Source organism: Cydia splendana, unplaced genomic scaffold (genome assembly GCF_910591565.1).
Source record: "Cydia splendana unplaced genomic scaffold, ilCydSple1.2 scaffold_48_ctg1, whole genome shotgun sequence".
NCBI lineage: Eukaryota > Metazoa > Arthropoda > Insecta > Lepidoptera > Tortricidae > Cydia > Cydia splendana.
The window spans coordinates 287,973-313,338 of NW_026946891.1; the positions used below are offsets into that span (position 1 = coordinate 287,973).

The window sequence follows — 25,366 nt, forward strand, 5'->3', positions numbered from 1 at the left end:
ATACATTTCTTACAATTTTGAGTACTTAATCCAGTAGCGGCTTACAAAATACTCGTATATTTCAAATTTATATGCCCCTTTCAGCACTCTAAATAGTTTATACCCACCAATTTGGGTATAAACGAGTAAATACGGGTATATTGAGTAAATACTGAGTATTTACTCGGTATTTACCCGTGAGTATTTACTCACTACCCATCTCTATTAGGATCTTAACTACCTTTTAGAAGAGAGAAATGAGTAATCTCGATTCGTGCAAAAGAATATTTAATTTAACTAAAAAAACTAAAAAAAACTAAATGGCCAAGAGGGTCGTAAGTTTGGTTTTATAAATCCACACAATATCCACTTTACTCTGCGGTTAGGTACTCTCGCCTGGGTGTGCGCGGGCGCTGAACTGTGGCCGACTGTACTCAGGGCCGCCCGGTGCTTGAGACGGGGTGGTCTTCCGACTGACGAGAGAAGCGTAGCGCAGTGTAGGTGTGGCTGCGGCGAGTGTACTACCCAACGTAGTAGTAGGCTGCGGTGGATCCTCCACCACAAAATTCAGCCCGAACTTTGGACCCTGGAACGCGTCATCCAAACGCATGAGATTACAGTCCGGCTACGTAATTTGTGAGCATCCCCGGCGAGCGGCAGGAAAAGAAAGCACCTAAAATGTAGCAGTGATGCCGTGGATGTTCACAATCAGAGTCGGAGATTACAATATGTAAAGATGATGCAATAATTTACTATTTCAAAATGAGGGTGGAAATAATTTCTGATGCAATATCGTTACAGCAGCATGATCGAGCAAAATCATTATACACTTAGTATTTAATTGTGAAATGGTTTGATGAAATAAAGTAAAAGCACTAAAATTATCTTAATATTTAATTAGCATGGAAAATCTACATTTGCGTTACCTAATAAATTTACCACTTACCCAATTTGGGGTTTACTTTCACTCGCGATAGTACATAGTCAACGTATTACGACGTTAAGGAAAAACATTTCGACATTTCGAGGAACGTTAGGGACGACAACATATTAAGTTATATCGGTTACATTTTTATAAATTGATGTACGTATTAGAGACCGATGATTAGTGTGACGTGCGTTCTATTTCGAATGAAGATCGGGAATGGTGGACGGGCGATCCGCTAATGCAACTGACTGACCATACGACAAACAAAAGAACTCGTTTCCGTGAGCTCTAAAATGTTGCATTCACAAATCTATCGGAGCGCTAAGACGGCGCTGACGAATACTTGTTGCATTTTTTATGTTTTAATATAGTTTTAATTGTAAATATTAGCTTGTAAAATTAGTTTTAAGTGGTATTTTTATCTATATTTGTATTTTATTTTAATAATAATAGTTCGTGTAACGCATAACGTTACATATACCCGCCTCGTCTGGGTAAGGATTTTGGTCTTAAACAAAATTCGTCTCATTATCCCTAGCATTTACAAATTCATTCTATCATCTTCTATACAATCTTTCAAATTTCACTTTCACTAAAACAGCAACAACTTTTAAAACGCTGTTGATGCACACATTTATGAGATTCGAGGCATCAGCTAGCATAGCTTTTGACTCATGCTAGAAACTAGATGTTCTTGGGGTCGTACCTATCTATACTACCTATTATTATAAAGTTTAAAATCTTTTATATGCCAGGCTCCAATATTCTTGCCTGCCATATCCTCCAAGATATACACTAATGGTGAACTCTTCTCAACTACTCTGCATTGCAAATATTTTGGTGCTAATTTCTTACTAAAATATTTATCCTTATCACTAGGAACGTAAGTTCGCTTAAACACTATATCGCCTACGTTATATTCTGCTGGTTTTCTACGCAAATTGTAATGCATGGTATTCTTTACATGTGCATTCCACAATGAGGCTTGTACATCATTGAATACCGAAGCGAGACATCCTAAGTTCTCAGCATAAATATCACGCGGCAAGAACAAAACTTCATCACCTAGGTCCGTATCAGTGTAGTGCGATCCACATGTGACCAGCTCCCTACCATGTACTAAGAAAGACGGAGAGTAATTAGTCACTTCATTTACGGAGTTGTTCATCGCAAATTGAATCTTTGGGATAAAAGTGTCCCAGGATCTATGGTCATTACCTACAAACGTGGACAAACAAGTGACAAGAGTCTTGTTAAAACGTTCCACTAAATTTATTTGTGGACAGTACTTTGGTGTATAATACACGTTTGGCACCTTGTATTTCTTAAATAACGCGTCTGTGACAGAGCTAACAAATTGACTTCCGTTGTCTAAGAAAATTGTTTGTGGTATACCGTATACCAAAAAAATTGAGTCTTCTAAGACTTTAACAACTGCGTCGGCAGTAGCGCGACGAAGAGGAAATATGTTACAATACTTTGTGAAACAGCAGGTCACGACAAGTATATAGCTATTCTGTTTTCGAGAGACTGGAAGTGGACCTACAAAATCAATGGAGATCATTTGATGGGGGCGGCTGCACTGCTTGGGACGTCCCATTTCTCCCAAAGTAGTGTGATTTTGTGACTTATATGACAGGCAAACGGAACAAGAGTTAACAAACTGAACGACGTCCTGATGCATCCCGGGCCAGTAATATGATAATGCCAGACGCGTGTACGTTTTGAAAATGCCGAGATGTCCAGCAGTTGGTTCAGAGTGGCTCTCGGTTATGACCTTGTCACGATATTCGCTGGGAACAACCTCCTTCCAAGCGAACTCTGAGGTGAGTTGTGATTGTGATACAGTTTTGGAGAGCCTATATAAAGAATTATTTTTTATTATAAAATTTGGAAAATTATTTGGACTGTTTAGACAACCGTTATACATTTTAATGAACCATTCGTCCTTAGTATTGGCTACCGCGTTTGCAAGGGAGATGGCAGACATGGGGACAGCACGTGACAGAGCATCTGGGATCACATTGTCAACGCCACGACGATGCTTGATTTCGAAGTTGAAAGAACTTAGACGGACTCCCCAGCGTGCAAGTCTACCGGTTGGATTCTCCAAGGAAAGAAACCATTTCAACGCGATATGGTCTGTACACAGTGTAAACTTTTGGCCATTCTCTAAGTAACAGCGCCAGTGCTCGAGCGCTACTATTGCACTGAGTGTTTCCCTCTCAGTAATGCTGTAGTTTTTTTCGGCACCGGTGAGAGCTCGGCTCATGTAGGCTACTGGGTATTCCTTTCCATCTATGGTCTGGGTCAGCATGCCGCCAAGACCATAGTTGCTAGCGTCAACGTGAACCTCAAAGGGCTTAGAATAGTCCGGGCAAGCGAGGATCGGCGCGGAAACTAAACAATCCTTCAACGCATTAAAAGCCGCTTCAGCTTCGGGCGTCCACTTGAACGGCGGTGCTTTCTTGCCATTCGAAGTCAAACTATTGAGCGGCCAGGCCACGGTGCTGAAGTTTGGAACGAAACGTCGGTACCACGTTGCTGTACCGAGAAAGCGTTTCAGTTCAGTTTTGCTTGTCGGAGCAGGAAAATTTAAAATGGCGTCTACTTTATTTGGGTCCGTACGCAAACCACGAGAATCTACAATATAGCCTAAATATTTTAATTCGCTACGGAAGAATTGACATTTCTCGAAATTTACTGTCAAATAAGCAGACTTAAGCTTATCTAGAACGCGCAAAAGACGAGACACGTGTTCTTCAAAAGTCGAGCTAATAATGATAATATCGTCTAAGTATGCAAAAGTCTTAAGTTCCATGTCGCCAAACAACAAATCTACTAGGCGTTGCTGAGTCGCAGGCGCATTGGTGAGGCCAAAAGCGGTGGTTTTAAACCTTAATGTTCCGCGACCTGGCACATAAAAAGCAGTTTTATCGCGATCTGAAGGTTCTATGGGGATCTGCCAGAACGCCTTAGAAAGATCAACGCTGGACAGGTACTTTGCGTCTCGAAGATTATCGAGAATTTCCGAAACGTATGGCAAATTGTACGCGTCACGTTTAGTCACAGCGTTGAGCTTCCTACTATCGAGGCAGAACCTAGGCTGTCCATTCTTCTTAGTCACTATAAGTACTGGTGAAGACCACGCGCTCTCACATGTTTCAACAACGTCTAAAGACAGCATTTCGTCGACCTGCTCCACTAGAATACGCTGTTTTTCAGGCGACATCCTGTAATAACGCTGCCTAATAGGTTGAGCGTCACCTGTATCTATTTTGTGCGTTATCAAGTTCGTCCTACCTAAACCTTTTTCTTCCATAGATATGGATTTGAATTGAGCTATAACATTATCAGCAATTGACTTCTGCGATTCGACTAGGTTTTCATAAGAGTTAATGAAAGAATCTGGGTTGTCAACGTTTACCTTGTCAAGAGGGCTCTCAGATAATGTTATACTTCCTACATATTTGGGACAAATGTTAAATGCACGCCAAAAGTCAACACCTAATATTATGTTAGTGGGGTCCTCAGGGACCACATAAGCTGTTATTACATGGAACTGACCTTCAAAAGTGATGGGTAGATTCATGTACCCGATACAGTTTAGAGGGTGATTGCCAGCTGCTGTTAAAGGAGGACGGACATTCTGTTGCAAGGTGCAGTCTATTAAATTGAGATGCGCATTGTTACCGATTACAGTTACTGCAGCACCAGAATCCAGCAAAGCACAAGCATCCATATTGTTAATTTTAATATTTACATAAGGCCTAGTATCAAAGAGAGGCTTATTCTGCAGAATTGTAGATATTTGATAAGATGTAGAGAATGTTTTGATGAATTTAAGCCCAGAGTCCCAATCTTGCTTATCAAAATGACTACAATTCCGCTCATCTAGTTTTTTGTATCTGCCTTTTTATTACAAACCGGACAATCAGGTGTTTTGACATCTTTCTTGCCACATTTAAAACAAAACACGTCCCTACTAGCCGTACATTGCCGAATATGATGATTATTACTACGGCACCTTGGGCAATACGGTTGTTGTTTATTGTTTTGATCAGCATTGGACACAGAATGTATATAATTTTGTTGTTGAGACTTGTTTTGATTTTGATTCTGGCTATAATTTGTGGTGTTTTTAGAATATTGCCCTTTATTATAATTATTGTTATATGTGTAATTTTGTTTATTATATGTATTGTTGTTAAATTTATTTGGACTTTTATTTGATTCCCTAGAGTACGCAAATTCGGGTGCAACAGTGTCAGAAGTCACTCTTGGTGGCTCCTGAAATTGTGAGTGTCGAGAATGATAAGTCTCGTAATTGCGACACAATGAGCGTAAAGAATCAATTGTCCTAATTTCGGTAGATGATGCTGCTAGTGTACTTGCGTAACACGGCCTAATATTGTGAAGTAAGGTTTCGAGCTGCTCCGCTTCGCTTGGGGGTGTCGAAAGACGAGAAAACATACCACTCATAATGGAAAGATAAACAGTTATGTTTTCATGTTCACCCTGAGTCCGAGAGCGAATCTCCGTCGTTAGTCGGTAATCATAATTAGATTGATCGAAGTCCTCTTTCAATTTAGCAGCGAGTTCTGGCCAGGAAGAAATATTGTCCCGTACCGAACGGAACCAATGCAGAGCGTTGTCCTGAAAAATTTCGGTGGCGAAAGCTAATACTTTTGTTGATGCAATGTTACGTGCAACAATAAATTCGTCGACGCGCTGTATAAATGAGCGGACACAAGTTTTGCCATTAAATTTTAATTTACTCAAGTCAGCTACAGTGCGATCGCAAGTCACCGAAATCAAGTTCTGAACCTCTGGGGCCGCCGTCGAGGTCTCACTAGAGGGACCCGCGCCTAAATTAGAAGAAGTTGTCGCTATTTGTGTAGGCCTCTTAGCTTGAAGAGCCGCGAGCTTCTGGGAGGCGACTTTATGCCCCTCTAGGATATCCTTATATTCTTTTCTGTCGTCACCGCACGTTATCCTCGCTAAACGATTATGAAGATGATTTAGCATATTTTGCGTTCTCATAATAGTAGGTACACTTGGTTCAGAAATATCAAGATTCAATTGTATTTTTGTAAGAACTTCTACGCAACCCCTAAGATCCTGTCGAATATCTAGCGGAGACTCTAATATGTGCTCAGCCGGGTGCTCCGCGGCTAATTTTACAATTTGTCTTCGCAATTCCTCTACTGAAGAACCGGCAGTAGCACCTCGGATCTGAACCTCATATTCAAGCTCCGATTTTTGAAGAGAAAGATATTTGACAGGCAGCATCGTGAATTTAAATTTAATTAGAGGGTAAGTGGTAAGGAGCAGAAACTAATAAGCTTATATTAAAAATTCTCCGATCTGTTACAAAAGTTGATGAATGATAAACGTTTGGTTTTCCCAATTAGTAGAAATAAAGATAAAAACAGGTTAGTTGCAAATAAAAAGAAGAAAAGCGTGCTACTAATGTGTACTTTCCACTCGATAGAAACAATTAATACTAATTTCACTATATTTGTGATACTAAGCGTAATTTAACACTAACATAAAATAAATTATAGAATTTGACTATATGTGGGTAGAAATCAATTTACGAAACACCTTACAAAATTACCAAATTACTTTCCACTAATAGTACACCTTAGTAGCAAATGAAACCAAAAAAAAACGTTGCACAGAAAAAAGAATAAGCCACAAACATACACTAACTACAAAAGCCGAGAAATAAATAGGATTTGTGTGAATTTAACCACGTTAGAGGGCGCCAGTGTCACGATTAGGATCTTAACTACCTTTTAGAAGAGAGAAATGAGTAATCTCGATTCGTGCAAAAGAATATTTAATTTAACTAAAAAAACTAAAAAAACTAAAAAAAACTAAATGGCCAAGAGGGTCGTAAGTTTGGTTTTATAAATCCACACAATATCCACTTTACTCTGCGGTTAGGTACTCTCGCCTGGGTGTGCGCGGGCGCTGAACTGTGGCCGACTGTACTCAGGGCCGCCCGGTGCTTGAGACGGGGTGGTCTTCCGACTGACGAGAGAAGCGTAGCGCAGTGTAGGTGTGGCTGCGGCGAGTGTACTACCCAACGTAGTAGTAGGCTGCGGTGGATCCTCCACCACAAAATTCAGCCCGAACTTTGGACCCTGGAACGCGTCATCCAAACGCATGAGATTACAGTCCGGCTACGTAATTTGTGAGCATCCCCGGCGAGCGGCAGGAAAAGAAAGCACCTAAAATGTAGCAGTGATGCCGTGGATGTTCACAATCAGAGTCGGAGATTACAATTTGTAAAGATGATGCAATAATTTACTATTTCAAAATGAGGGTGGAAATAATTTTTGAAGCAATATCGTTACAGCAGCATGATCGAGCAGTCATTATACACTTAGTATTTAATTGTGAAATGGTTTGATGAAGTAAAGTAAAAGCACTAAAATTATCTTAATATTTAATTAGCATGGAAAATCTACATTTGCGTTACCTAATAAATTTACCACTTACCCAATTTGGGGTTTACTTTCACTCGCGATAGTACATAGTCAACGTATTACGACTGTTGGCGATGCGCTCGTTATATCTGTACCTAGTTATGTTTTACTTATGAAAAACCATAGTCGTGTTAAATTAGCTTTTAATTCCTTAGTCTTAAGGTTGATATTTGTTTGTAGCATGTCTAATGCAACCTGTTACCATGCGCCGCCAGGCAGTCCGCTGCTGGCCGCGAGCCTATGCACATACGATCTCGTGACATTTTTTGTAATTGTGTTTTTTCCGAAATACATCATCGTGTTAGAAGTCGGCCTTTTCTTCAAACGAACCCCATACAGTTAACAAAGTGGTCTTCAAACCGGATCCATGCACCGTACCCCGACCACGATAGAAACGCGTGGGTCGAAAGCGCGTCGTGCAGAACAATTAAGGAGGCTTCTAGAAGAAGAACAAAGAATGTCCCTAAATGGCGAGCCGAGTAAAGCACCTTATGGTCATAGTTCTACAGCCAGGTTGGAAGAAATTAAGCCAGCTTCAAGTATTCCGAAAGATTTAGCTATCACAAAAACAATAGCCGGTAGCGTAAAATCTGAACCAACCGCGGCAGAATTTCGCAAGAAAATGCTTCATACTTCTGCTTCGTATGCCAGCAAAGCTTCTAGCAGCAAGGGCTCAAGAACTTCATCGGCTTCTAGAACAGCAAAGAAGAAGCAACTTTTGTTAGAAGCCGCAAAACAAAAAGCTGCCATACAGATGGAGATCATCGATAAGACTCTGGATGCTCAGTTAGCAGAGCTTGACGACGAGGAACAAGAGTACGGTTCACAAGTAAGTCGAAGGAGCTATTCTCGAAGTCACGTTGCAAACTGGGTGGAAAATCAGAGCAACTTGGAACCGCAAGACGACCTGCAGCCAGCCCCCGATAATGGCATAAATATGGGTGAGTTGCATCAGCAAGTGTCACGTTTACCGCCCGAACCCGGTCCAGCGCCACGCGCCGCCACGCCCGCGCCAGCCCCGGCGCCCGTGCCGGCCGCCCCGCTGCCGCCGCCCGACGGCACCGTCATGGCACTCAACAATGCGATACAAGTTATGGCCGATGCTGTGAAGAACATTTCCACTGCCAGTGCACCGAATACCAGCCTGCTCAGTCGACTCAGCACACCCAAAGATCTCCCCGAGTTCTCTGGCGATTATTTAGAATGGTTGCAGTTTAAACAAGCATATTACGAGTCCACTGAGTTATGTAAATTCACCGATAAGGAGAACCTTTGGAGGCTTAGAAAATGTTTGCGCGGAGCCGCTAAGGATGCAGTCAACGCTTTGTTCATAAGTGCCACGTCACCTGAGAAAGTTATGTCGGCGTTGGAACTACGATATGGTAACTCCGAGTGCATCATTTCCCGCGTTTTGTACGACATTAAAAAGCTTCAACCATTGCACCAAGATTACCACAAAGATATTATTACGTTCGCATTAAAAGTTCAAAACTACGTGGAAGCAGTACGAGCAGTCGGTCAAGAGGAGCACCTACAGGGGGTAAACATAGTTTCCATAATCTTATCTAAGCTGCCGACAGTACTAATATCGAAGTGGTCAGATTACAGCTTCAGTTTAATCAAAGATGGTAAAAAACCTAGATTGGTCATCATGTCTGACTTTCTTAACGAAGAGGCAGTCAAGATTTCAACCACTGCAAGTACCTATATGGCCACAAAAAGTGAGAATTATAAACATAAAACCTCAGACACTAATAACGCACGTAACCACACAATATTAGTGCACGGCGAAGGAAGTGATAAGAAATGCCTTTTTTGCCGAACATCTGTTCACAAGATAACTGATTGTAAACAGTTTAAACGAGCGCTGCGCAAAGTGAGGTGGCAATTCGTTAGAAAAAACGGGCTATGTTACAAATGCCTATTATCTAAACACGAACGAGAATCGTGCCTTGCACCTGCTTGCGATAAGGACGATTGTGGCGAAGCACATCATCGACTTCTGCACTACACGGTAACCAAGGGCGAGGTACCGCTTGCGTCATCATCATCATCGGGCCCTTCGAGATCTACAACATCTCCTACTACGAGTGCGTCAACGCAGCAAGATCTCGAATCCAAATCGGTTCCTGGGACTTTGACGCATATTAACGCAAGTGATAAAAGGGTGTTGCTCAAAGTAGTGCGTATCAGCGTTAATGGACCTAACGGTGTGTTTTCGACTACGGCTTTATTGGACGGTGGTTCTTCGGTTAGTTTAATAAGTTCGAAATTAGCGCGGCGCGCGGGATTAAGTGGACGTACTAGCACGTTTTGCACACAAGGTGCATTTGTCGGCAGCGAATTAGTGCGCAAATTTACCATTGTGAATGTGAACATTACGGGTATAGACAATAAGGTGCATAATATAAGAGTGCGTAGTGTCGATGACTTGAGTGTACCGTTGCAAAGTCTATCAGTTTTAAAATGTACTAACTTTGCTCACTTAAAAGATATAAAAGATAAATTATGTACTTCCGATTCAAAACCTGAGATTTTAATAGGTCAAGATAACTATCATTTAATGATGCCTTTACAAGTTAGAGAGGGTAAAAATAACGAGGGTTATGCTAGCCTCACTCCCTTGGGTTGGTGCGCTCATGGGAAGGTGTACGTGCCGCAGGGTGTCCGCCCGCCCACGCAGGTCGAGTCTAACCTTTTTATTTCAGAGTCGGAGCACACGACGGATACCTCAGAGGGTCTCGATCTGTTAAGGCAGATCCACGAGGAGGTCCGCCTGTCATTCAAGTTGGACACGTTGGGCGTGACGTGCGCGCCGCGGCAGAATGCGCAGGACGCGCGCGCGGTGGTGCAGCTGCAGCAGTCCGCTGAGCTGCGCGCCGGCCGCTGGCACGTCGGCCTGCCCTGGAAGGAGGACCACCCATCCATGCCTGACTCGTATCCTAGCGCTCTTAAAAGGATGAAAGGTATCGAAAAGAAAATGACTAAAGACTCTGGTTTTGCTGAAAGGTATCGGGAGCGCGTGGCTCACTTACTTCAAAATGATTACGCATCTGAACTGTCAGATACTCAGGTGAGACCCAAAAAATGGTATCTCGCTCATTTTGGAGTAGACAACGTCAACAAAAAGCGTCTGCGCTTGGTCTTCGACTCAGCAAATAAGGTAAATGGCTTATGTTTAAACGATTTCTTATTAACAGGTCCCGATTTGTTGTCATCGCTATTTGGTATTATGTTACGCTTTAGGGAAAACAAGATTCGAGTAACAGGTGACATCAAAGATATGTTTTTAAGGATCAAGATTCGGGCCGAAGATCAACACGCTTTAAGGTTCCTATGGAGGGACGAGCCTACTGACGAATTAAAAACGTATGTAATGACATCACTTCCGTTTGGGGCTAATTGCAGTCCATTTGTTAGTCAGTTTATAAAAAACTTGAACGCGCGACGGTTCGAGTCAACTATGCCAGAAGCTGTCGATGCGATATGTAACTCGCATTACGTAGATGACTACATAGACAGTTTTGCAGACGAAGCCTCGGCCATCAAAATGGTAAGAAATATAAATTTTATTCACAGTGCGGGCGGTTTCGAGATGAGAAACTGGACTAGCAACAGTGTCTCAGTTTTAAATAGTCTGCCAAATCAAACCTTAGGGACAGCGGCCGTAAGGTTTAAAGACTTTAAAGTCGATCAGCAGCAACAAGGTGAGCGTACTCTCGGGCTAATATGGTACCCAGCCGATGATAAGTTGACATTCGACTTATCATTAAAACGGATTCCCGAAAGTATTGTCAACGGTGATGAGCGTCCTACAAAGCGTCTTATGCTTAGGGTAATAATGTCTATTTTCGACATTTTAGGATTCTTATCTCCTTTTACCATTCAGGGTCGAATAATGCTGCAGGATACCTGGCGGTTAAATATAGACTGGAATGATTACATTCCGGATGCTATTTACAACAAGTGGCGAAAATGGATTGACCTACTTAAGGTAATTAGCGACATACGTATACCAAGGTGCTATCAATCAGCTGTTCGCAATCACAGCCACGGAGATGCCGAGTCTCCATCTGTGCGAGTAAGCGAGACAGCAGATCACCGGAGCGCAGCATCTGCTGGTACCCCGAGCGCGACGTTGCCGTTATCGACGTACGCGCCTGGCAACGGTGCGCCTACGTCATGCGCTACGAAGGCCTACGAATCCGTAGCAGGAGCTACAAGCGCTACGCGCACGGCAAAGGTAGGTTATAACAACTTACAATTGCATGTTTTTTGTGATAGTAGTACTCGGGCTATGTGTACTGTAGCTTATTGGCGTTGGCAGATAAATGGTAGTATTAAAGTTGCCTTTATTGCCAGTAAATGTAAGGTTATGCCTGTAAAGCCATTGACAGTACCTAAGGCCGAGTTACAAGCTGCACTATTAGCCGCAAGGCTGGCTAATACGATAGGTAAGGAGCACAAGATAGTTCCCGAGCGGCGTTACTTTTGGTGCGACAGTTCGACTGTCTTGCACTGGGTGCGTAACAATACGCGCTCATATAAAACGTTCGAAGCGAACCGGTTGGGCGAGATCGATGAGTTATCCCGCAGTAGGTGTATATTGGGCATTCTAGATCATTTAACCCTTTCCTGCCTTAACGAGACAGAAACCAAGCTGTTCATAAGATCACTTTCAACAAAAACTTTCGTGTAACCGCATTTGGCCGCTCACTGCGTTCGCTCTATGCGTTTTACGAAAGTTTTTGTTGAAAGTGGTCTTATAAACAGCTTGGTTTCTGTCTCGTTAAGGCAAGAAAGGGTTAAATGATCTAAAATATCCAATATACACCACGAAAGATTTAACAGTTTGCCCTTAGACACCTAGAGATCTCGATTCGCGTTTAAATTGTTTTAAATAAGGAATGTTTAAGTCAAGTAGCAGTTTACAGACACAAAATGTCAAAGCATTTAAACTTAAATATTTAATCGAAGTACAGGATGTAAGGTACATCAGTCCTCTGTTGGACTAGGGTATGAGCCTTAAGGACACAGGTTGTACTGAAGGCTTAAAACCTAAACGTTGACATTAAATATTTTATAATTGTAATGCCTTAACATGGTTTGTCTAAACCAAACGTCAAACGCTTAGAAACTAAATCAGAATACGCTTTACAATCGAATCAGTATGATCTGTGTAAATAATTTTTATTTATAAAATCTCAATTGATGTATTTATTACTTACTGAAATTAATTTCTCAATTACACTTATCAATTTTTAACGTTACTTAACAAAAACACTCTTTACTTTGACGAAAACAAACGTCACATGCTTAGATAATACGCATTACAGCCGAATCAGAATAATCTATGATCATAAAACGTGATTATTACAAATCTTGATATTGATATTTTTTTTTTTTTACTGAACTTAATTTCTAAATAAGACTTACCAATTGTTAAAAGCAACAAAACACACCATGTCACAGAGCTGATCAGTCCCTGTGAACACGTAGACCCCCAAGGCGTATGAGCCCTGGCAGAGGATCTGACAGCATTCTTCAGTCTATAGTACAAATTAGACTTTAGATTGCCGTGTGTGATAAAGTACAACACATCATAGAGTTGGCCAATCTCATGACATGATGCAGCTCCCAGGGAGGCGGTCCCCGGCAGAAAGCCGCGTTTGACGTACTTTGCTTAGGGTCCTCCTTACACTATCAACCGGCATAGTGATGGATTCTCCTGTTCGTTCGATTGCATGTTTGGTTAATAGCACAGCTCAACACAAAGGTGGCCAGCCTTCATGTCAAGACGCAAGTCCCAGGGAGGTAGTCCCCGGCAGAAACTTGTGTGCTAGGATCACCCAGCTAGCTCCGGTTGACAGCAGCGGGATCTCCGACAAATCATAATTGAAAAATGTATATATGCAGTTAGTTGCAAAAACTTTAAAAGCGCGATGTAGGACAGAGCTTCTGATTGGTAAACTCAATTAATTTATGTATGACGTCAATAAAGGATTGTTGTTTAGATCCATGGAGTCGACGTTACAATTATATGTATATATTTTTACAGACTTATATTTCTTTAATTTTTGAAAAAAGAGAGGTTTTCAACAAATAGATAAGAATTTACTACAAAACACTATTTAAAAGACAAACTTAAAACAAACACTATATCAAATTATAAAATTAATTTCTCTGTGATTTGAAGATATTTTTTTATGTAATGAAATATAAAACAAAATCAAATTACAATGGTAGATTACACTCATTATAATTTGATTTTATTATATTATAAATATAAACATATTATATAAATGATAAGACGATAATTATCATTTTCGAATTTAAAAAAATTAAATCAGATTATTTTAGCAATAAAACATATTTATTAAAAAATAAAGAAAATCGAATACCATATTATTTTCTATTTAAATACAAAGAGTAAAAATAAATGTATGAGAGAGGAATGTCTACTCTTCTACATTTCGAACCTGTAGGTCTGCTGAGCACGCATTTGAGTTACTCGGTAAAAGATTGTTGTTTAGATCCATGGAGTCGATATTACAACTATATAATATTTACTTTACGGTCTTACATTTCTCTATTATTTTATGAAAAACTATTAGAAGCCTTTATAAATAAATAATAATAAAATTGACAAAACAAATAGAGACTTATTTTAAAACATTATTTAAAATTTAATCATCGATTTCTCTATAATTTGTAGAGCTTACCTTACCCTATAAAATAATATTTTATGTAATTAAGTATAAAACTAAATTACATTATATAAAGAATAATTGAACAATATTTTTATAATTTTTATTCTATTTTGATAATAAAGACATTTAGGATAATATAATGCTACTGCTGATGATGATGATTTTCGAATTAAAAAGTTAGATTATTGCATTTTAAGTGATACAGATTATTACATATTAATATGAATTTATACAGTAAAATTTATTACAATAGTAATAAAAAAAAGTTATATTATTATAATATAATATTAATTTAATTAAATTACAATAAGAAAATCGAATACTATTTAATTTCAATGTAAAAGGTAAAAAAAAAAAGTTATATTATTATATGTGAGTGGAATTCTACTCTATTACATTTCGAACCTTTAACCTGCCGGTGTGCATACCGCTGAGCATGCATTTGAGTCGGTCCGCGATTGAGACTCTTATTACTTACACGAGTTGTTAACATGAAACTTTAGTGTGATGCAATGTGGGAATAGGGTTGTACATGAAGCATTTATTACGAATGTATGTTTGTCTATCTTTCCTTTGTGAATGCAAACTGGAAGTCTATATAATAAATTTAAAAAAAAAGTGTCTATAATTATAAATTTGAAACCCATAATGTTTTTCTATTAAAAAAAAAAAAGGTTTTGTATTGTTAAACTGAACTCGTAATAATACTAGAACTATAAACTAAACACAATATTTCATCAATTTTGATCTTACAGAGATGTTATTATCTACGTGCTATACCTAGATTTTGGTCAAGCAGGGAAGTGGACCAACAGGTAAATTATACAGCCTTGTCCAAAAGTATTAGCACCTATTATTACAATACAATACAATACAAATACTTTTTACGGAACACTCTATATAAACTAGTACAGAGAATAAAATTGATTAACTTAGAGGTAAACAACAGGCGATCTAGCAATAAGCCCGATTTTTTTTAATTTTAAAAATGATTTTTTTTTTTCTTCCAAAGACTATTAAACCATTTCATAAAATTTCAAACAAGTCTTTATAAATTAAAAATACTTTAAAAGAAGTATGAAATAAGAAAACTAAATGCAGTAAAGTTAAGGCTTAAAATAACTGTGACAACCCTAGCGTTTGACGGCAAGGTTAATTTTTTTATAATTTAATTTAAATAATTCATTATTGTTGTGACAATCCTGAGGTGAAGAACTATCAAGATTAAATTTGAAGACTATTCCAGTGCAAATAATTTAATAACCATGTAAGTAAGTTAACCATTTAGTTTTACATAACTTCTTTTTAAATTATTGAATACTGTATTTTTGCAAAGTATATGCAAATATAGGTAGTTTAAATAACAATTTTGTTTTTTTATCAGGTCGGACTCAGAATATGACTCAACCTGCGAATACATGTCCTGTATGACAAGCAAGAAGAATTCCAAGACTAAGGACCTTGCACAGAGGTAATTATGATTATTGTTACAATTTCATTTGTTTCCTATTAAAAATATTCTTTCTATGAGTGATAATTAATTCTTATATTATTTATTCTTTAGATCGGACTCAGAGGAAAAGGAGGTTTTTAACGAGCAGACTGGAAAGAAACAGAAGACTCCTGCACAGAAAAGGTGATTTAAACTTTGTGTTTCATGTAAATGAAAAAATAATATATCTGATTTCGATATACAAAGGTAGTTAAATTATCACGAACTATTATTAACTAATATTTATATTTTTCAGATCTGCGGAGGGGGACACGAAAGCTTCTAACAATAAAAAACAGAAGGCGTCTACTTCTAAAACGTAAGCATTGTTTGAAATATTTAGTATAAAATTCAGCATTTTTCATTCGATTCTTGAGAAATTTTGTTGCTCAAAAAATTGGTTGGCGTTAAGTACCTAGTTTTTATCTAGTCACTTTTTTATTAAAAAAAAAATGATGGAGCTATGAAGGTCGTTTGGGACTACAATTCAAGAACCCATTATTTTATTTTGGGACAATTTATTTATTTTATACTATTTCTTACATAGATCTGTGAAACGAAATGAGGAGCCATCACCGTGGAATGAATCTTTCGACTTGTTCGGGCTGCTGACAAAAGAGGAGGCAACTACAGCGGGACAGAAGGAGGCTTCAGTTGTTCTGCCGTCGGTACTGAGTTCGCGTGTGGCCAATGGGTCAGTGATTCGTCGGAAACACCTTGACGGCGATTTTTACGTTGAAATAAAGGTATATAAGACGGCAGATGCGATTTCCGTTGGTCGCGAAGATCGTTGGCAAAAAGCTCTAAATTCATTAAAAATCCAAATTAATGCCAACGGAGACGAGTGGAAAAAGCTTCAAGGTTTTTTCAAAAGTGCTCGTAAACTGTTTAATGATACGGAATCAGTGTTTTACGCACATAAAAATAATTAATTTTAATTAGTTAATTTTTATAATGTAATATAAGGTTAATTTATTTGCACAGTGGAAAGGCTAATTTTATACAAATCAAATGAAAATAGGGGCACAAAATTAATAACTTCATTTGGAACAAGTTTTATTTTAGAATATTTACCTAAATTATAACGAAAGTTATGTTTTGCGATTTTTTAACAAAATACACATCATAATTTAATATTTTATATATATATATATATATATATATATATTTTTAGTGACGATACAAATATCAGTGACCCTTATTTTTTTTTTGAGTCGTATATGTTATAGACACATCAAGGTCTAATAAATTCAAATAAAATACATCAAAATGCCATTTTGTTCAAGTTGCTCGATTACTATTGAAAATCGTAAATGGGTTGGCCATCTGCGCAGCAATCTTCATAAAAAAAATTCTTCCGAAGAACATATAAAAGATGTTTTTAGAATATCGTCTGCGTTTCGATCTAGAATTGCTACATATAAAATTATAGCAAATGATGATAAAATAAATTTGTTACCTGCAGACTTTTTTAAATCAATTTCTAATAAAGTGCGACACCTGATAAATGAAGCAATTCAAACACATACTTCGGTTAAAGTCAATTTTGAACTCTATAGTTTATTTTACTTATGCAAAAATGACACACAAGAAATTAAATCATTTGGTACTAAAAATATAATAATACATACACATTTTGATTTCGAAACAATATATGCAACAGTCATCGCAAATTTGTTGCGCAAAATAGAGAGTTTCCAGCATAGAGACAGTGGTTGGTCGTTTTTAAGTAATTCTCATGTCGAAGTAAACATAAATAAATACGAACCGATGCGAGGTTCTTGTTATATAGAGTTACCTGCATTTATTAAAAACAAAAAAGCTTGTATAAATATAAAAAATAAGGATGATTTTTGTTTTCTTTGGAGTGTCGTTGCAGGTTTATATCCTGCTAAACGAAACGTAAATCGTACTACCTCTTACCCACATTTCAAAAATGTTTTAAATGTAGAAGATTTATCATCTCCGGTAACTTTTCAGGACATTTCAGTGTTTGAACGCAACAATAATAACATTAGTATAAATGTTTACGGATTAAAAGGCACAAATGTGGTTGGACCTCTTTACAAATCATCATTTAAAAGAGAAAATAAAATAAACTTACTCTTACTAGAAAAAAACGACCAGACACACTATTGCTTAATAAGTAACTTGTCTCGACTTGTTAGGAATCAAATAACGAAACATCATAGTGCACTGCATTTTTGCGATGATTGCCTATTGTTTTTCAATAGTAATGCTCAGTTAAGTAAACATAATTGTGCAGGTGTAGCTACAGTGTTACCAAAATCAGGTAGTACTATCAAGTTTAATCACTATGAACGAACACAATCAGTTCCTTTCGTTGTTTACGCTGATGCCGAAACATTATTAGAAACTTATCAAGGGTGTGACAATGATCCTACAGTATCAGATACATTTGTATTTCAAAAACACATACCAGTAGCATTTGCTTTTAAACTTGTGTGCTCGTATGATGAAAGTTTAAATGATTATGTTTCATATAGGGGTCCCGACTGTGTACAAGTTTTTGTTGAGTCACTCTACAAAAAAGTTAAAGATATATCGAATATTCTAGGAAAAACTAGGCCTATAGTATTTACAGATTCAGATCGCGAAGCATTTTCTAACGCTATAGTTTGCTATATTTGTCAAGGTCTCTTATGGGACGAAAATAAAGTTCGTGATCATTGCCATTTATCCGGTCAATACCGCGGCGCAGCTCATTCGCAATGTAACTTGAAACTTCAGGTGCCTCGATTTCTACCAGTTTTCTTTCATAATCTGTCAGGTTACGATTGTCACTTATTTATCAAAGAATTGTGTAAATCTCCTGGTGAAGTTAAATTGATTCCAAAGTCTATGGAAAAATACATTTCGTTTACAAAATATGTCGTCTTGAAAGATGAAGAACAATGTTTTCCGCTCCGCTTTGTTGATTCTTTTAAATTTTTAAGCTCTAGTTTGGACGACCTCGCAAAAAGCATGGATAGATCCTGTTTTTATCATTTACAAAAAAGTTTTCCGGATATGAATAAATTTGAGTTATTATTAACAAAAGGAATTTATCCTTATGAACATATGAAAACATGGCAATCGTATGAAGAAAAAGAGTTACCCCAACAGAATGAGTTTTTTAGTTCACTAACTAACCAAACGGTAACAGATGAACAATATAATCATGCTAAGTTGGTGTGGGAGATGTTTAAAATCAAGGATATGGGCCAATATACCGATCTTTATTTAAAAACTGATGTACTGCTTCTTACTGACATATTTGAGCATTTCCGAAAAACGAGCAACACATTATCGATTAGATCCAGCATTTTATTTCTCAGCGCCTAGTCTATCATATGATGCAATGTTGCTTAAAACCGGAGTCACTCTAGAGCTTATACACGATTTTGAAATGATTCGAATGATTCAAAGCGGTATTCGAGGAGGCATATGTTTGTGTTCGAATAGATATGCTGAAGCTAATAATATTTATATTGAAAATTATGACAAAAATAAACAAGACTCATATATTGTGTATATAGATTGTAATAACCTGTATGGTTATAGTATGTGTCAGTACATGCCTTATGCTGAGTTTCAGTGGTTGAACAAAAATGAAATTGAGACATTTGAAGTTATGAAATTATCTGATGAAGGGACTTTCGGTTATATTTTAGAAGTAGATATCCAGTATCCTAATTATCTTCATGACACACACAACGACTTGCCGTTTTGTGCAGAGAAAATGATTCCTCCTGGTGGAATGATGGAGAAATTGATACCAAACTTATATGACAAATACAATTATGTCATACATTACGTACACCTTAAAACTTGTCTTAGTCATGGTCTTAAATTAAAAAAAATCCATCGTATTATCAAATTCCGGCAAAGCAAATTTCTTAAAGAATATATCGATTTAAACACAGAATTAAGAAAAAAAGCAGAGTCCGAATTCGAACAAGACTTCTTTAAATTACTAAATAATAGTGTTTTCGGTAAAACGTTGGAAAATACTGAAAATAGAGTAAATGTAAAATTTATCAATACTTGGATTGATCGTAATAATATTTCTAAAAAGAAAACCGGAGCGTGTGATTTAATAAACAAACCTAATTTTCATCGTATTTCAATTTTATCAGATAATTTAGTTACAATTCAGATGAAACCAGAATGTGTAGAACTTAACAAACCAATTTATATTGGTTTCACAGTACTAGAACTATCGAAAAGCCACATGTACGACTTTCACTACTCGGTTATTAAACCACATTATTCTGATCGTGTAAGTCTTTTATATACAGATTCATTCGTTTATTCCATCAAAACGCAAGATTTTTACAAAGACTTGCGGTTGTGCTTTTTAGACCACTTTGACACCAGCAATTTGGAACCAAAAAACCAGTTTAATATTCCATTAATTAATAAAAAGATTCCAGGGTTATTTAAAGACGAGCTCAAGGGTAAAGTTATAACGAGTTTTGTTGGGTTGCGATCAAAATTATATTGTATCACGACAACACCCCAGGGTACCGACTGTACCAAAAAACCCTATACGGTGAAAAAGGCAAAAGGCGTTAAAAAATCTGTTGTACGTGATCTTAAAATTTCTGAGTATACGGATGCACTATTTTTAGATCAAATAATACGCAAAAAACAAGCGCTGTTTAAGTCAATTAAACATGAAATATTTACGCAGTTTGTAAATAAAGTGGCATTATGTAACAAGGATGATAAAAGGTTCATTAATACAGACAAAATGTCTACTTTATCATGGGGGCATAAGATGCTTCAAATGTAATAATACAGCACTGTGCAAGTAAATAACTTTCAACATATATTTTATAACATGTATCAATATTTGTAATTTTTTTTTTTAAGTGTATATGTAAAACAATAATGTATGTGAGGTTTTTATGTTTACCGTATGTATGTAATTAATATAAAAGGGTTTAATAAAGGGTAAAATAAACGATAAACATTTTTTTTTTACCAATTTTTTCCTTGCAAATCAAATCATATCAAATTGTTAAATAATTCAGTTTGATATAATATTGAACAGCTTACAATGGAGATGTCAGACGGAACCATTATTATTTTTATTTCTTTGAAAGATGAGTAGTAGGTACATTATTTCGTTGACCTCGACTTTTGTTACCGCATAGGTATATAATATATTAATACTACCTAAATAAATCATTAACATCATAGCGCAAAAAATGATGGGTGTGCTATTTCCTACTACCGTTTAGAAGTTTCATTTGAAGCCACATTCTTCAATCTGCTGGTCGTTGCAATGGATAGTTTTCCTTTATATCATGTAAGTTTTAATTATATCTGACTTTTTTTTTGTGTAACTGATAGTAACAGTTATCGTGTACTGGTAGGCCTTTCCTGTTTTTATTTATTTTCTTAATCTTTATCTTTGTACTATTTATATTGTACTTATGTATTATGATGACCATTTATTATTTATCTTTTCTTACATAGTATAAAACAAGTAGGCAACTAATAAATTAATATATTTCGTCTTATTCTTTAGGACATCGATACGAATGTGTACGCGCAAGACCCTTTGGAAGGGTTTACACAACGAATGGAAGATTGGAAAAATGAAGATTTAAAAAATGCAGATTCAAAAAAAACTAAACCCAAAAACAAAAAACGAGAATCATTATCTAAAAAAAAAACTTAAAGACCAGGCTCGAACATCGTACGTAATTTGCAAAGAGTTTCAAAGGGGTCAGCGTTTAATAAAAATCAAGATTTATGACTTCATGGAGAGCATGACAGAACAAGTTGATTTTTCATCGGACGATAGTGATAGTGAGTTTTTAAGTATGAGTGCACAATATGTTGTTAAAAACCCTGTCGATGAAATTTTAGACTCCACGGAAAATATTATCAATAAGATATCTAAGGAAATTAATAAACGGGGATTGTAATCGCAAATAACAATTTTATAAATAAAAGCATGTTATGAAAAAAATGTTTTATTATAACTAAATCCTTAAACTAAGAAATATATAAATATATCAACAATCATAAAACAATATAATTAGTTCATGTTAATTGTACAATTATTATCATACCATTTCTTGATACAAATGACATTTCTTAATGAGTAGTGTTTATTGATAACATGATATAAAGTACTTTTACTTTTTTCCTTAAGAAACTTATTATAAAGTATTACAAAATTCGGACAGCCATTTTCTGTAATATCAGTAACGTAACAGTTTTCACATAAATTTTGCACCCATTTCGTTTTTTCTAGACCTTTCACATATATTTTTTTATTTTCGAGATAGGGAATTATAATATTTTGGAAATGACTATAACTTATATGTCCATCACTCCAACGAAAACCGAAGTTATTTTCAATCCAGCGCACATGTTTACGTTCTTCATGCGATAATCGTGAATAAGGAAATGGCGGCTTTATTGAAAATACCAGAGTAAAGTCATCAGCAGCCAAAGCTAACTCTTTAATAATGAATGTATTCTGAGCATCTTTAAAGCCTTGTATGTCCGCAATATAATAATCTAAGTTCATGATATTTTTTTTACAATACTACTTAAAGGTTTATATTCCACAATACAATCGTTAAATATTAAACAAAATGCAGATGTATTGTCAGGAATTTCTTTATCACTCTCAATTTCTATTCTTACGTCTATAGGTCCTGACTTCAAACGATCGTTTTGTCTAGAAGTGTCCAAGACATATAAAGTACATTTTTTAAAGTCGTGTATATTTAACATTGGTTCAGCACGACGTCCATGATATGACTGTTGAAATCTTGTATATTGTTCATATAATATTGCATAATTGTCGTGATCGAATTTAACGTTTAAACTTTCATATGGAAAATAAGTGGAGTTTAAAAAAACACGCACTTCACGCAAGTTGCAATGATCAAAACAAGAAAAATCGGTTTCGGATTTATTTTTTCTTTCGGTAGACAAAGCTAACACTACAAACCGAGGTTTTTCTAACTGAGATGATGTTTTGATTGCCCATGTATGTTTAGTTGTTTTAGGTAGAAGTGGATACTCGTATAAATCCCAATTTCTAAAAGCCAAGTTCAGAGGACGGTCTTTTTCTAACAACTTTAACATTTGTATTCGTTGACGGTCAGATACCTTGATATGTGGCACTCTCCATACGATTTTGTCAATAACAATATCTTCCAACACTTCGTTTGTATTCAGTTTTACTGCATTTAAATTAGTATTGCTTCGCAATAAAATCAATTCATGTTTACAATTTATTATTATTTTGTTGAAATCTTCAGCAAATCCTAAAATTTTGTTTAAAGGTAAAGATACAGCAAAACGTCCACCTTGAGTATTTTTTGTACCGTTCAAATCCCATCCCCATGCTTTTGACATCGATGATTCATTACTATTCATAGATAACAAAGATTTAATAGTGGTAGTGATACCTACATTTTTAACTTTGTCAATCTCAACTCCATTCAATTCGTAACGAATATCTTGAAACAGGAATAGAAATGAATTGTTTGTAAATTGAATGCTTTGCACTTCTGAATTTGATTCCCTGTTAATAACCTTGACGGTGCCTTCTAAGTATAAAGTACTAGCGGACGGTAAAATATATAGGTCTTGTTGATTAATGGGTATTCGAATTTCATCGTTTTTATTAAACGTTGTTACATATGGTCTATAAGAATGAACTTCAAAGCTTTCAATTGCATTGTCTTCAGCAAAAGACTCTGTCACACTGAGTATTTCACTCATTTTAATAATCCTACAAGTTTTAAAAACTTTACGTTTTCCTTTGTTAATTTGATAGGTGTTTTCCTTTTCACAGTAGTATCTAAACTGATTTTTTTAGGAAGTTGCATAGACTTTTTATTAAAGTCTATCATTATACCTTTTTTCTGAGGTGGAAATATAACTGAATATCTTCTCCTCTTAAATTAATTAGTTGATTTTTTGCGTCAAGTATCCGTACATTAATTGAACTTATGGTATCTTGATTTACAGGAAAATATATAAGATTTCTTGGAACTTCTATGATTCGATATCCAGGCGGTACGTTAGGAACAAATTCATGAATTATATGACTAGGTTTTCCGTTAACAAATGATCCGCTCACAATATCACATTCTATCCTGATAACAGTCGTTGATATAATGTTGACAGGGAATTGTGAACAGTTTTTTATATTCGCCTTTAAGATCTCATTTCCAAAGCCTAAAGTTTTCGCAATAGAATTTTTCTTTTCAAAGTGAATATCTTTTGAACAGTATATTTTAGTTTTTAGGGTATTGTTATTACAAATTAGTTTAAATGTACAATCTTTCACATTTTCTTTTATATAATCACCAATATCTTCAAGTTCATAGGATCCTTCAGGTATTTCAATACACTCATTATTACCATAGCAGAATTGGTTATTTTTGCTATCAATATTAGGTATTGAATTAAACGTAGAAAAATATAGAAGCCCACACTCATAACTTCCTTCAAGTTGCAAAGGAGGGGTATAATTAGTGGTAAGCGTAGAAGTTAATCCGGTAACAGATATGGTAAACGACATTTTGGGAACTGGTAATATTCACGAACTGTGTCTTAATTTATATATTTTTTTTTTTGCCAAAAGTTTCGTAAGTATTTTAAACATAGATGACCGCAGTTTACAGTATTCATTTTTTGATAGGTACAATAGTTATAAAAAATGTTATATTTCTTTAAATATGATATTAGTTCTACAGGAGGTTTTATATCTCCGTAACTATTAAAATACTCGCAATACGTGTTCAATTTCACATAGGCTACCCAATGAGTCCCCATATTCTTAGAAATATCTAAATTAACAATTGCACATTCCATCCGTCGAGGTCGCTTTGGTAAATTGTCGCGCATAAATACACCTCTGAAATATGGTATATCACCTCCGAATTTTATTAAATCTAAGTTTGTGAGAGCTCTTCTAGGCAGCCTTCTATTTAGTTTTTTGATGCATTTAAAAACAAACCATTACCCTTCTTATAAGGTTTTATGTACAAGCCTTTGCCAATCGCAATCGATTCCATCATTTTATTATGACGTTCTGACTCCTGCAGGTTTTTTTGGGCTGATTTATAATCATTTACAGCTTTTGCAATACCAGCCGCTCCGCCAGCTAATGAGCCCAATGCTGACAAACCAGCAAAAATAGGTATCAAGGGCAAAATACCGCCAGTTTTTGGAATTGGAATAATGCGTGGTAAACGAATAGGTATATTTTTATGAAGTAACTTTTTTGCTGCTTTATATGCACATTTAATTGTTGATGATCGACCTTTAGGTTTTCGCATTTTAATATGTTTTCGAATCTTGGAAATAACAGTTTTAAAAGATTTCATTCCAGCGCCAGCTCGCAATTTACCTTTCATAACTTTCTTAACTAACCACGAAGCTAATTTTTCACCTTTGCTAGCATTTGTCGATTTAATTCTTTGTTTGGCCATGTTTATTAACTCGCTATCAGCTTTATGACGGTGAGGTATGTCTGAATAATTGCTGTATGCAATATCGTGTTGCTTGCAGGCTTCGTCCAATGGATTAATACCACGGTCTCCTCTTAACAACCTTTCCTTAAGTTTTGTACCTGGACCACAATAATTATAACCAGGCAAATGTAACTCAAAAGGTAGGTTATTTATCACACTATTAACTAGTCCTCTTCCTTGCATTACTTGTTATGTTATGTGAAGAAATATAGTATGACTATTATTTATATTTAAACTAT

General features: G+C 36.3%; 2 protein-coding genes and 1 long non-coding RNA gene across 3 annotated transcripts; 1 reads left to right on the plus strand and 2 right to left on the minus strand.

Annotated features, from left to right (window-relative positions):
* Nucleotides 1-250: 250 nt before the first annotated feature.
* On the minus strand, nucleotides 251-996 carry LOC134805678 (uncharacterized). The gene is made up of 2 exons (XR_010146357.1): nucleotides 926-996; nucleotides 251-565 (listed from the first exon to the last, which is right to left on the minus strand). It is a non-coding gene; the product is annotated as an uncharacterized LOC134805678 (long non-coding RNA).
* Nucleotides 997-4,774: 3,778 nt separating this feature from the next.
* Nucleotides 4,775-7,470, minus strand: LOC134805671 (uncharacterized). The gene is made up of 2 exons (XM_063778933.1): nucleotides 7,418-7,470; nucleotides 4,775-7,059 (listed from the first exon to the last, which is right to left on the minus strand). Exon 2 carries the CDS (start codon nucleotides 6,197-6,199, stop codon nucleotides 4,802-4,804), a length of 1,398 nt encoding a protein of 465 aa, XP_063635003.1. The 5' UTR covers nucleotides 6,200-7,059; nucleotides 7,418-7,470; the 3' UTR covers nucleotides 4,775-4,801.
* A 2,500-nt stretch (nucleotides 7,471-9,970) lies between these two features.
* Nucleotides 9,971-15,929, plus strand: LOC134805667 (uncharacterized). Its single transcript, XM_063778929.1, has 6 exons — nucleotides 9,971-10,477; nucleotides 10,829-12,099; nucleotides 14,870-14,929; nucleotides 15,499-15,585; nucleotides 15,679-15,750; nucleotides 15,863-15,929. The coding sequence occupies exons 1-6, from the start codon at nucleotides 9,971-9,973 to the stop codon at nucleotides 15,927-15,929; spliced, it is 2,064 nt and encodes a 687-aa protein (XP_063634999.1).
* The last annotated feature ends 9,437 nt before the right edge of the window (nucleotides 15,930-25,366 follow it).